Here is a 13981-nt window from a genome sequence, read left to right as displayed (position 1 = left end):
ATGCACTGAAATTTTAATAAATATTTAATTGGATTAACGAACCAAAACGGGCATAACAAACTTGCCACTTGTGCGAGCACTGGAATTTTAATAAAATTTAATTGGAATAATGAACCACAAAACAGGCAAAACAATCTCACTATTTGTGCGACCACTGAAATTTTAATAAAAATTTAGTCAGAATAACAAACTAAAACTCACCAGCTGTACAAACCACTGCTCACCTATCCACCACCTGTCCCTTCCTCCCTTTTTCCTTTCCTCTTCTTTCATCTTGTCTCAAACCTCCCTCCCTGTCACCTCCTCTCCCCCTTATCTGTCAGAGATAAGGGACAAAGAAGTTTACTGTATGTATACGCATGATGCCAACAGTAGGTAAATGTGACTAATACTCGTCAGAACAGCGTGAAACTCAGGATAAATAATGTGCGAAACTTGAGATGGTAAGAATTTAGGAATAAGCACAAAATTCAGGAGAATATTGTATATATTTATTGTGTTATCACAAATGTAGTAGTGCAAATGTGCTCATTTTGATGTACTTTTTCAAAAATTTTGGAATTTTTTATATAATTTTCTAGTTCCCTGGAACCAGTTTTTTTTTTTTTCCATTGGTTCTTCAGTCGCCATAACGCATATTTGCCATAATGAACGCTATACTGGAATGAATCATGTTTATTGTCATGTACCCTACTGTGTGTATATATATATATATATATATATATATATATATATATATATATATATATATATATATATATATATATATATTGTGTGTGTGTGTGTGTGTGTATATATATATATATATATATATATATATATATATATATATATATATATATATATATATATATATATATATATATATATATATATACACACACACACACACACATACACACAGTGGAACCTCGGTTACCAAATGCCTCCCTTTTCAAACAAATTGGTTTTTCAAACAAAATTTTGAACTCATTATTGCTTTGGTTGTGGTACCATAATTCAGTTCTAGAAGAAAGTTACTTGATTTCAAATATTAAAAGACAGCATAATCTGTTGCTTATTACTAATTTATAGTTTCTGTAAGTATCAATACATCCTTTACTACTTTATAGTTTCTGTAAATATCAATACATCCTTTATGGATAAATAATTTGTGAGCTGGAGATGTTATGAAGCAGCCATCTTGGCTGTGGGAGTATCTGTCATAAGCTGCTAAGACAGTGTAGACTGGTGTCTGGGAATGGATTAATCTATTTTACATTGGGGGATAATAGTTTCGGTTTTTTAACATTTTGGATTTTGAACAGCATTCAGGAACGAATTAAGTTCGAGAATCAAGGTTCCACTGATATATATATATATATATATATATATATATATATATATATATATATATATATATATATATATATATATATATATATATATATATATATATATATATATATATATATATATATATATATATATATATATATATATATATATATATATATATATATATATATATATATATATATATATATATATATATATATATATATGCACACACAAAACTTTATTCTCTAAATCTTCACACTAAAAATGTATTGGTCATCTCTTATTCCAAGCAAGCTTCAAAATTAATAGCAAATGCGAAACAGCACACATGCCCACATCCCCCTTATGCTTGATAACAAAGAACAGGCAGAACCATACATATTGTGTATATTAAAAATTCTTAATTTGCAACCCCTCCCTAGAAGTAGTGCTAATGTGAAGCTTGTAACTTTTTAGCCATATTGTATCACTCTGTATAAGGAAACTGCTTTCAGTGTTGAGGCTTTTACCTAATCAAATGTCTGAGATTTTTTACGACTTAACACTTACCTTGGCAATGGGATATTATCATGGTCCTTAAGTTTTTTTTTTTTTTTTTTTATTTGAGAACTGCAGCTTCACCAATTCTTTTTCTACTTGGGTATGAGCAATATCTCCCATAGACCTCACTCTTCAGGTAGAGTAAGAATGAATGGGTAGTTAGTTTCATTGCATGATTCTTTGTATGGTATGTCTGAAATAAGCTTATCATTGTTTAATATTCAGTACTTGCTGATAAAAAGACAAAATAACACTACTCTTCATAATATTTAACACATATTTGATTAATTGTTTTGAAGTTTTGTCACAAGAATTAATGTAAACAATCAACTGGAACAGAAATAGAAGGTAAAAATTACTAAATAGTGAATAATTATTTGGGAATTGCATTTCTTAGTGAGTTGGTAGTATGAGGTAAAAATTTATGCTTGGTGAAGTATTAGATTTCATTCAGGCCTCAACATTAGGAAGTGTTATATTAGATATGTCAAGAAAAATATGAAATATTTCTTGAATAACAAACTAAAAAAAAATTTATGTATGTTATGGCCTTTGCTGTATAACTACAAGAACAAAATTCCTATTTACAGCTTATTGTACTTTGGTTTGCTTTATTTTTATTTATTTATTTATTTATTTATTTATTTATTTATTTATTTTTTGAGAAAATTTACTTTTAAGACACTGATTGATACAGTTGTTGAAATTATACTGAAAGCCCTAGCCATTTTTTCCACAAAACGTAACAGAACTATACCATGAGACAACATAAAACTAACTTTAAATAATTAAATCTTGACAGCCACGGATATTTCCTTGGAGCATTAAGTCAAAATAAACTCATTTTCTTTTATTCCTAATTGGTGTATATACCTACCACACATCTTGTCGCATTAATCCATACATGATCAGCACTACATATTTGCCATTTAGATAGTCCCCATACATGATCAGCACTACATATTTGCCATTTAGATAGCCCCTAGTGTCAGGATCACTCATTTTCAGTTTTTTGTGCCAATCATCCTGAAATGGTATAAGATTAATGGCTTTATTACTTAAATATTCCAGGTTTGTCAAATTCTTAATGTCTTATAAATTTTATGCCCCATTCTGTAGAATTTAACATGAATTTTGCAACTTTTGCTAACTCGAGACTCCCAAAACTTGCCTCCTAGAAACTTTACATAACATTCATAAGACCCAGGTTTGAGGATAACTATATATATATATATATATATATATATATATATATATATATATATATATATATATATATATATATATATATATATATATATATATATATCTTATATACTGAGACTAGGCTGCAACCTTATCAGTAGAAAATTTTAAGCTTGCAAACTAATCTGTCTCTGTCATTTTGCCCTACCAAAATAAATTCTGTTGACTTTTGGAGCACATTGTGTATATGAACAAAAACGGTCTTCATCACTTTAATAATTTAGTAAGATGTAATACCTATCAAAGTAGTCTGTGAGGCACGGTCCAAAATTATAGTATCAATATACATGCTGCATTAGCTTTTTACAGTTTTGTTCAGAGTGTGTGGTGTGACTGCCTGGTTCTCTTTATACTCAGTGGCTCACTTATTGGTGTAGGAATACAACTGTGATGCTTAAAAGTTGTGTGCTTTGCATTCCATCACCACTTCAACACACTAGAAAGTGTAATATCTTGGGAATCAGGACAATAGTATTTGTGAAATTATTGTGTAGTGAAATGCACTATACCAATGCCAGTGAGCAAGTTTTTTGCATGTATTACAGTGTAATGCACCAACATTATATGGGTGAAATGTTTAAGCTTGGTCATTTTTTCCACAAAAAATTCTCTGCCCTTTATTTATATTTTCATGAATTAAGTAACATGTTGGTTAAAATCATATATCTTATTAACTATTGGTATTCACACATAGATTTGTAATTTTTATCTTATCTAGAGATCCTGTAAGTCACACACTGCTTTTCTCTTTTTCCACTCCCTTGTATTTTTCAAGTTCACTCATTACTTCCAGTCATTTAGGTGTGCATTCCTCCCAGGCATCCAAAGTCACCAGCTTGCTAACTTGCCATCTTTCCAGACCTTAATTTTCTTTGGATTAGCATTCATGGAAGTATTCTGTGTCTTCTGTGCCAACTTTTATAAAATAATGTAATCTTAAATTCACAAAGTAATGGATTACATCAGGTATTAATTCATAAATCACAGATTCTGTGTTCTGTGGGTGATGCTAATGTTGAGGCCAATAGTAATTTATTCTATTTGTTCATTACTGATGATGCACAAACCTCAATTTGACATTTGTTTCACTATTTTCAGTGCTGACAGTGAATATGATACTCAACTGTTTTTTTTGCACATAGAATTTCTATAGCATGTTTCTTATTTGAAGCCATGCATTATCATTAATTACTCCGCACAGTATAAATTATATTAACAGTTCACTAATGTATGATATCTTTTTCATATGTATGCACACTTACAGCACAAATAAATTCTTTGTGATAGTAAAACAAACAATAATATGTATCTTGCTTATATTTAGATAATTGAAGCAATATTCTGAGACTTCACCTTTCTGATAGGAGGCCGTTCTGTGAGCGTTGGTCCTGAGAACCGTTCCCCAAAGCGAACGTCCCGCCCACCTTCCACCCACACCACCACCCCAGCTGCCAAGCCTGAGCGCCGCCCACGACCCAGTAAGTATTTATCAAGGAAATGCCATGAATATATAATATCAAAGTGTGGCAAGCAAAAAACCTTGGAATGGGTGGTTTTAGTTTATCAAGTATTAATTTTCGGTTGAAATATTGTTGGTATTTTATAACATTTTCTGCTAACATACTATAGATTGTGTGAAAGCTACAAGATTCCTTAAGTCCCTCTATGCATAAAGAAATTGTAAAAAAATTTCCTTTATGGACAAGATATGATTATATAAATACATATGTAGTTTATTATATATATATATATATATATATATATATATATATATATATATATATATATATATATATATATATATATATATATATATATATATATATATATATATATATATATATATAAACTTACTGTACAAGCACACAGAAATCCTCCAGATAAACTTACTGTACAAGCACACAGAAATCCTCCAGTTATTTAGCATTAAGTTTATGTATTTATAGAATTATGTGGTGTTTATTTTGTTCCACAAATTTAGGTTACACAATTCACAGAGCTATGCAGATTTGGATATGAAGTACAGATATCTTTTGGCTCATATGGAGTGGAACAGCATGAATGACATAGTCTAACTTGAGTGCTGCTAATTTTGGCAATTTTTTTTATGATAGATTTCAGTGTTCTTGTTTATATTTGCAGCAAAGTGGTAACTTAGATTATGTCAAGTAACAAGAAATACATCAGATGTATGATAAATGCAATTTCTTGAGATGTTGCCAGAACCAAGAGAGTACTCTTGAAATTTTAAAATATATAATGTTAGACTTATTCTTTGAGACAAGGTGATAAAAATAGGATATTTATATGAAGTCATAGTGCATCACTCATAGAAACTTAAATTTACTTTTAAACATTATATTTCAATTGATTATTACACATCCTTAATCCTCATTAGTAGTATGTTGATATTTATGGTATTGATTGCAGTTCTCAACCTTTTGCCAGGCACTTTACAGAAACACTAATAGTGTATATGTTATGAATGATTTATTGGATTGTTGACTGTTTACAAGTGGGATGGTAAGCCTGTCTAGTTTAGAATGTGAATTGTTCATATTCATAGCAGAAAATAAATCACTGCAATAATATACAAAAGAATTTATCAGATCCAGTAATACCAAGAGTGTATAAAAATGCTATTCTCTAGACCATGAAGTTTGTGTATCATGTGTCTGAATGCATATCATATACATATGTCGTTGCACCAATTAAGATGTGTGTAAGGAATGAAAAGAGTGTTTGGCAAAGATAACTGGATTTGATGTGAGAAGTGCAGGGTTAAGAGGAAGGACATGGATTTGATGTATCAGCATTGTGAAGAGATCTTTAGATGTAAGTGATGTGTTTGTGGAACAAGAGAATAGTTTTGCATGATAAAGATGAATGGAGGGTGATTATGAATGCATTAACAAAGATGAGATTCACATACATCTGGTCCAATCCCTACATACAGTCAGGTGCAGAAATGGGTCTGCTATTGCGTAGCAAAGATAAGCCAGCTTTATTGCCAGCATGTAACCCTTACACAGAATGGTGTCATGAGATTCATTCATATCTCCCTCGGAGATCTAGAGGGAATAATTGGAAATGTATGAGGTTAGTTTTTCTCATCTACCCACCTTTATGGGGATGACAGCCTGGTATACAGATAGGTGAATATATTGTGATTCAATTATGATATGGAATTTTTATTGCATCAGCATGAGGTATGAATTAAAAGTATTATTCTTATCTACAACATAACACATGAATTGGATTGAATAATTTATTTGCCCTGGAGTGCATGATTTTTTTTTTTTCTTTTTTGTGTGTGTGTGTGTGTGTGTGTGTGTGTGTGTGTGTGTGTGTGTGTGTGTGTGTGTGTGTGTGTGTGTGTGTGTGTGTGTGTGTACTCTCTCTCTCTCTCTCTCTCTCTCTCTCTCTCTCTCTCTCTCTCTCTCTCTCTCTCTCTCTCTCTCTCTCTCTCTCTCTCTCTCTCTCTCTCCAATTTTTGCCTGTTAACTGCAGTTGTGCATTTACTGATTTATATTTATGAACAACAATATACTTTTCTTTTTTCTCTAAGTGCTTGGAACTTATCTTCAAGTAGTTTTTTTTTTCTCTCTTTCTCCATAACATACCCATTTCTTTTGTTTTCAAACCATTTACACTTTTCCTCTATTTTTGTGATGTCATTGGAGGATTCTGTGTGTATTTACCTAGTTGTATTGTACAGGACATGACCCAAAGCTCGTTTTGTCCTGTCTTCATAACCATATTTATCCAGTTTCTCTTTAAACATGTGTACGCTGTTTGCCACAACCACCTCTTCTTTCAAATAATTTCAGATTTCAATAGTTCTATACAGGAAGCTGTATTTCTTGATGTTGCTTGAACATACACTCTTCTTTATTTTCTTACCGTGCCCCCTCATCTGTCTCTCTCCCTCCTCCATCTGTGGTAGTAGGTCATTTCTGTCTATTCTTTCTATATTGTTTACTAATTTGTACATTGTTATCAGGTCTCCTCTTTCTCTTCTCTCTTGTAGTGTGGTAAACCCATCTCTTCAAGTCTTTCTTCATAGCTTCAATCTTTCAATTCTGGTACCATCTTTGTCACTATCCTCTGTATTCTTTCCAGTTTCCATATATCTTTTTTTTCCTTGTAGAGCCCAAACTATTGCTGCGTATTCCAATTTAGGACGTATCATGCTTGTTATAATTTTCTTCATCATTTCTTTATCTAAATAAACACCACCTTAATGTTTGTTAACAAGCTGTGTGTAGAGCTGAATATCCCATTTATGTGTCTTTCAGGTGATAGTGTGTCCTGAATCATTAATCACAAATCTTTTTCTTGATTACTTTTTGTTATTATTTCTCCTCCTATTTTGTACTTCCATGAAGGTCTCTTTTTACTTTTTCCTATTTCCAACATGTGGCATTTTCTGGCTTTAAACTTGTTTCCATCCATGTATCTTGTCAATATCCTTTTGTAACTCCTTGCAGTCATTTTCAACCTTTATTATTTTCATTATTTTTGCATCATCAGCAAACAGGTTTATAAAACTATTAGGTCCTATGTCATATCATGTACATATTTGAAACATAATAGATGCCAATACACCTTGCAGTACACCACTTGTCACTTTGCGCCAACTTGTCTCTGATTACTGTTCTCATTTCCCTCTCTTGTAAATAATTCTCCATCCATCTCAATGTTGCTCCCTTTGATCCTCTTCCATTCTCTGGCTTCCACATAAAGCTTTTGTGGAGAACCAGGTATACCACATCAACTCATCCATCCTTCTCTTGCACTCCATCTATTATTCTCATATAGAATCTCAGTAGATTTGTGACAGAGGATCTCCCTTTCCTGAATCCAAATTGCATTTTCTGTAATTATCTTTTCATCTTCTAGATATTCCATCCATCTGTCTTTAATTACTATTTTACAAAGCTTCCTTACAATACTTATTAGTGACAGTGGTCTATAATTTAATGGTTCCATTTTATTTTCCCCCTTTGTATATTGGCACTATGTTAGCTCTTTTTCATTCCCTTGGTACTTTTCCTTCTCTCAATGAGCTGTTAATTATATCCCATATGGGTTCTTTCATTTGTTCTCAGCATTCTTTTAATATCCATCCATTTACTTGATCTGCTGTTCCAGCAGTTTCTTGATTTCTTGTCTCTTTACTTGTAGCTCCTGTATTCCCTCATTTTGTGATACCACTTTCGGTGCCACAAATTTGGTTCCCTTTTGTAAATTCTTCCTTCCCTCTTTAACTTGTTTATGCCATTCTTATGTTTCATTTTATCATTTACATATCTGTAGAAGAGTTTGGGTTCTTCCTTGTATTTTCTTACTATGTCACTTTCAAGGTTTCTTCTTCTCTTCGTACTATTTTATATTCATTCCTTATCTTTCTGTATTCTTCTTTAGTATTTCTGTTCAGTTGATTCATCAATTTCTTCCATGCCCTGTCTTTTTTCTTTTTTGCTTCTACACACTTGGCATTATACCATTCATGTTCCCAATTTTCACTTTATAACTTGGCACAAACTGTTACACCCCCCTTCTCTATACTTGCTCAGAAATATCTCCTATTTTCTTGCACTACTTTACCTTCAAATAGCTCTTTCTGTATTGTCCTTTCCTGTGCAACACTTTTTCCTCCTGTGGTATTATTTCTATTATCACATGATCGCTTTTCCCCAGTGGACTCAGACAATGTATGCTCGGTGTACTTCCTGGAGTTTTTGTAAACACTAAGTCCAACTGTGATGGTTCTTCTTCTCTACATTTTGTAGGCTTGTTCACTGTCTCACTGTATTCACCATCATGGTTTGCACAAGTTCTTTGCTCCATGACCCAACTTTTTTTTTCACTTCCATCTCTTCCCAGTTAATTTCTTTAGTGTTGAAGTTGTTTACTGAGAGCACTGTGTTGTTTTTTCCTTATCATTTCCTCTATGCTATTCTTTGTTTCTAGTTGCATATTTTTCAATTTATTGGTCTCCCAGACATTAGTTTTTGGTGGTATGTAGGTCACAATGATTTTCCTTTTTTCACTTTCTTTGATCTTAATCACAACACTCAATGTTTCTGCCATTCCATCACCATATTCCACTTCCTCAACAACAATATCCTCTTTTACCAATATCATCACTCCTCTTCCCTTTCCTTTTCAGTCTCTCCTCCATGTGCTATATTCCTTTGCAAATCCCAACTTTATTTCCTCTTTAAGTTTGGTTTCTGTTAAACATACCACATCTGGTTTATTTTTCTTTAAGTAGTCTTTAAGTTCCAATAAGCTTGACACCAAACCATCTATATTAGTATAAATAATCTATAAACTTCTGCTTGGTGATTGTGTGGCATCTTTGTGCCACCATTTCCTCACTTTCACGTCCACAACTTTCCATATTAACCTTCTCGCTTGTTCCTGTGTTCTCTCATTTTTTGACTGGGCCTCTACTCTCAGTTCTTTCAGTTTACTTCTCTCTTCTTTGTTTATGTCTCTTAATCCATATTTCCTTCACTCCTTCTATTTTTTGCCAATTTTCCTATTCTTTGCAAGACATGTTCCACTACTGTTTGTGACAGGAATTTTATTTTCATTGGTCTTATTCCATTTTTGTTGTACTTTCTGATTCTGTAAACCTCGTCAGTTTGTTTGACAATCCCTTCCTTCCTCTGCCACTTCTGCTATAATTTCCTTAGCCCTTTTCACTTCTTTCCCTCTACCTATTTCCATGGATAGATTCTTCTCCTTGACCCCAAATACCACCACACCATGTCTCTCACAAGGTTACTTTTTTTCCTTTATTATTTTAACCACATGCTTTTCCATATCCTTATTGTGTTCCTGTTGCCTTAGTAAGCCCTCCATGTCCACCTGTTGTTGTTCCCTCTCTTCTTTCCATCTTTTGACTTCCTGTCACTAACTTTCACTTCTCCAACCCTAACCTCTCTCTCTCTCACAAAGTTTTCTTTAACTCTTCATTCTCTTCCTTGAGTTTCTTAATTTCTTCAATGCTTCTTGTTTAAGTCCACTATTTTTGTCACCTCTTCTCTCATGTATTTACCTAGTTTACCTAGTTGTGTTTTACAGGAAAAGAGCTATGCTCATGCTGTCCAGCTTAACTTTATCCAGCTTAACTTTAAATTCATGAATATTTGTTGCTTGTACCACTGTTTCATCTAAGTTGTTCCATATTTCTATGCTTGTGTGTGTGTGTGTGTGTGTGTGTGTGTGTATCACATCATCATAACCTACATATGTTTGCCATTAAATACTTTGCTGCTTTACATTCTGCATATTTCCCTTAAATTTATACTTAACCAGTAAGCTTCCAACAAGTAAATCCTACATATGCAAAGGCCTTCTTGTCAAGAGATATGCATCTAGTTGCACTGTATGAAATATCACAACTTACTAAAGTATGTAATGAGCTTCATTAAATTCTTATATATCAGAAAATAATTACATTAGTAGAGTTTTCATTAACTGTATAATAGATAATTTTCACTGTATTGTTTTTCTCTGCTCCCAAAAAAATTTTCAAGTAATTATATTTATTCAAACAAATGACACAAAAATTTTTATTTTGTTAAATTTGTCTCAGCAATATCACCCTAGCAAGTAATTTTCAAAAGATAATTCCTGCAATGTGACACCAGCAGCCTGTTATGTTAACCAAGGTTTCTTGCCATACCTTTGATATTCTTGCCTTTTTGTTGTTTTTATATATGGTTTTAGTCACATATTGAGAGTGGAATAACATTTTACATACATACATAGTCTCATAAATTCACCAACTATTATCTCCTAGGATAAATATTTGTATTTTTTTTCTACAGTTACATATTGATTTACATTAAATGAATATATTCCTACATACCTCTTGTTTCTGCATTAGTCATTTTTATGTTCTCTTATTCAACAGAAAAGATATGATTTTACCATACACGACTGTTCAAAGATTGTAACAAACCAGCATGAATGTATTCCTACATACCTCTTCTTTCTGCACTAGTTATATGTTCTCTTATTTTCCAGAAAAGATATGATTTTATCATACATGAATGCTCTTACAAAGATTTTAACAAACCAGCTTATTATCACTTGGTATAGCAATAGGAAAAGCAGCCGTTCATTTTCATAAATAGGCTAATTGAGCAGGCAGTTTTTCATGCTATATTCTTTGTTCAGTTGGTTGACAAACAGCTTTGGACTCAGATTACAAGGTTGTGATCTATTAGGAATTGAAGGCTAGTAATCCTTTCGTCCAGTGTGTGTGTGTGTGTGTGTGTGTGTGTGTGTGTGTGTGTGTGTGTGTGTGTGTGTGTGTATTGTAACTTATCAGGCACTTAAATTTGTTTCCACCATAAGTATGTGAGACAAACCTACACAAATTTCAAGATCACCTTGAAAATTAGTTATGGCTTGTGGCAAATGAATCGCCAGGGATTAATGATGACTCCACACTAATCACTGTTCTCATTGTTCATTGATCTCCAAGCCAGCACAGTCACGTATTAAAATTATTACAACCTTTCATCTCGTGTACATATTTACTGTCATCATCACGTATTATGAATTGTAATTTTTTCATGTTACTGAACTATCATTTGAGGATTGGACTTGTTCATAATTATTAGGAACAAAATCATTTTGAGATACATATTAGTTATATCTTCATTAGAGTAAACAAAGATATTTTTATGATGCTTCTACATCCTCCCTGATACATACATAACATTGCCTTTCTCAATTGGAATTTTGTTAAGCACAGATCAGGTTGTTGAAACAGTAGTAACACAGGGCAACATACATTTTTATTGTAATGAGATATCTCAAGTATTTAGAGAAAAAAATAATACAATACATTATAATAACTCAAAATTGAGAAAAATGTATTTTGAGCTGAATTTTGTAATGTTTGCAGCATATTGTTCCATAATTTTTAAAGCAGGTTTTTTTATTTTTTTTTTTTTATAAATATATCAATTCATACCATTTCTCCCATATCTTTTAGTTATATCATATATCACTATACTGGTATACTTAGCATATGATCAGTGTTTGTTGCAAAATTGCCATTGGAAACAGAGAAGTGGTTAGATGGCTAGGGTTTATTTTTGAAAAATTCAAAGAATTAAAAAATTAAGTGAAGTGAAATGCATACAATGTTTTTTTTTTCTCTACAATGCATAAAAGTACCAGTAAAACTTAAAAATAAAAAAAATCATTTGTACTCATCCCAGTGCTGAGTTGGCTGTATGCCAAGTTGCTCATCATAAGGAACATAAAAAAAAAATAAATAAATAAATAAAAAAAATGTGTCAAATATTATGTTGGCTTTACGTCAAATTCATTGTATTCTTAGTACTCCACTGATTCTATCTATTAGTCTGCATAAAACACCTTTCTCTAAGAGCTTGCCCTTCATCCCCTGGGGGATGGCTATAACAACCAGATAAGCCTACACGGTTATTCCTCTCCTAAAGAACTTTAATCCTCTCATTCTCCTTACTCTCCTTCCAGTGAAACACATTAGCTTCCTTTTCTCCCACATCAATGGAAGGCTTCCTTTTGCACCCACTCCATATATCAAATTCATGCATACTATTACTATTACTTATCTCACTTTCTGCCATTCTTATTGTCACTAAACCATCTTAGGCTGCAGTATTTGGCACCCTCAACTCCACACTTCATTCCTTTAGCTCTATTTGACTGTCGAGACATGTTATGTGCACCTAAATTTTATTCACCATCCATTCATTTCCCACAATAGATATTTCTCAGGTAATGTACAGGTAGTTTCTACCACTTGAATCCTTTACTTTTGTCATTAATACTACACTCAAGTTTGTCTTGCATATGTGATCATTTATACAATTATTCTAGCCTATATTACCTTTTCTATCTCCCTCTTTTCTAGCCATCCTTTCCTATCATATATTTTAGTTACAACCTCTCTCTCTCTCTCTCTCTCTCTCTCTCTCTCTCTCTCTCTCTCTCTCTCTCTCTCTCTCTCTCTCTCTCTCTCTCTCTCTCTCCCCACCCCTTCCATACTTCTACGATTGCACATGATCAGGCTGATACTTAAATTTATTTACTTTCTCAGTTTTGTCTCCATTGTCAGATTTTACATTCTTTTTAGTACTCAACTCACTCTTTGAGTAACAAAAAAATGTAGATTTTGATAGAATGGAGAAGAATGGAAGTACATTCCTATTCTGAAAACTAGAAGTACAGGTTTTGTAAGTTTTGTGTTTTAAATATATTTAATGAAAATTCCTTGAAAAAAAAATGCATCCACCACAAACAAGATGAACACTTACCTTTGTCAAATTTCACGAACAGCATGCATTCATGTAAACAGCTGTTAGGATTTTAATTGTTCTGAATATCTGCCAGGGGTCATCTTTTAAGAAAGACAGACGGACAGACAGACAGACAAGGCAAAGGATCGTAAATATCAAGGTCCAGTTACCCAAACAGATGCTGCAAGAAAAATTGATATGCCATTAATTTTGCTCTTCATGATGTTTTCTCCACTTAATAATGTTATATGCATATAAACTAAAAGTACTAGTGTTGATTTATTCATACAAACACTTCCATTAGGTGATGTATATACATGCATACATGCATACATACATACAGATATGGTGATTCAGTGTGTATATTGGCATTCAAATGTAGATTTTCTTGATGTGATAGTAATTTGTACTTAACTCACTTGAAAATAACTTATTACAGCCACTCAAAATAGTTTATCTTGCAATTGCATTTCATGAATTTACTTGTAAATATTTGCCTGATGTGCATTTAAGATGATTCCTGGAGTCTTATATGTTGAGTGTAGTGTTGGCTGAGT

The 13981-nt window shown here is 32.5% G+C and overlaps 1 protein-coding gene across 18 annotated transcripts in view; it reads left to right on the top strand.

Annotated features, from left to right (window-relative positions):
- The window catches only part of LOC135100831 (proteoglycan 4-like), a 149732-nt gene that overhangs the window by 105130 nt on the left and 30621 nt on the right, over positions 1-13981 (top strand). For all 18 annotated transcript variants that reach the window (XM_064004261.1, XM_064004250.1, XM_064004248.1 and 15 more), the window contains one exon: positions 4470-4583. In XM_064004261.1, the coding sequence (XP_063860331.1) occupies positions 4470-4583 (114 nt within the window). The remainder of the gene's footprint in view (positions 1-4469; positions 4584-13981) is intronic.

The sequence above is a fragment of the Scylla paramamosain genome, chromosome 5 (assembly GCF_035594125.1).
Source record: "Scylla paramamosain isolate STU-SP2022 chromosome 5, ASM3559412v1, whole genome shotgun sequence".
Lineage (NCBI taxonomy): Eukaryota > Metazoa > Arthropoda > Malacostraca > Decapoda > Portunidae > Scylla > Scylla paramamosain.
The sequence above is the reverse complement of the archived record's forward strand: the minus strand, read 5'-3'. Positions and strand labels throughout refer to the sequence as shown.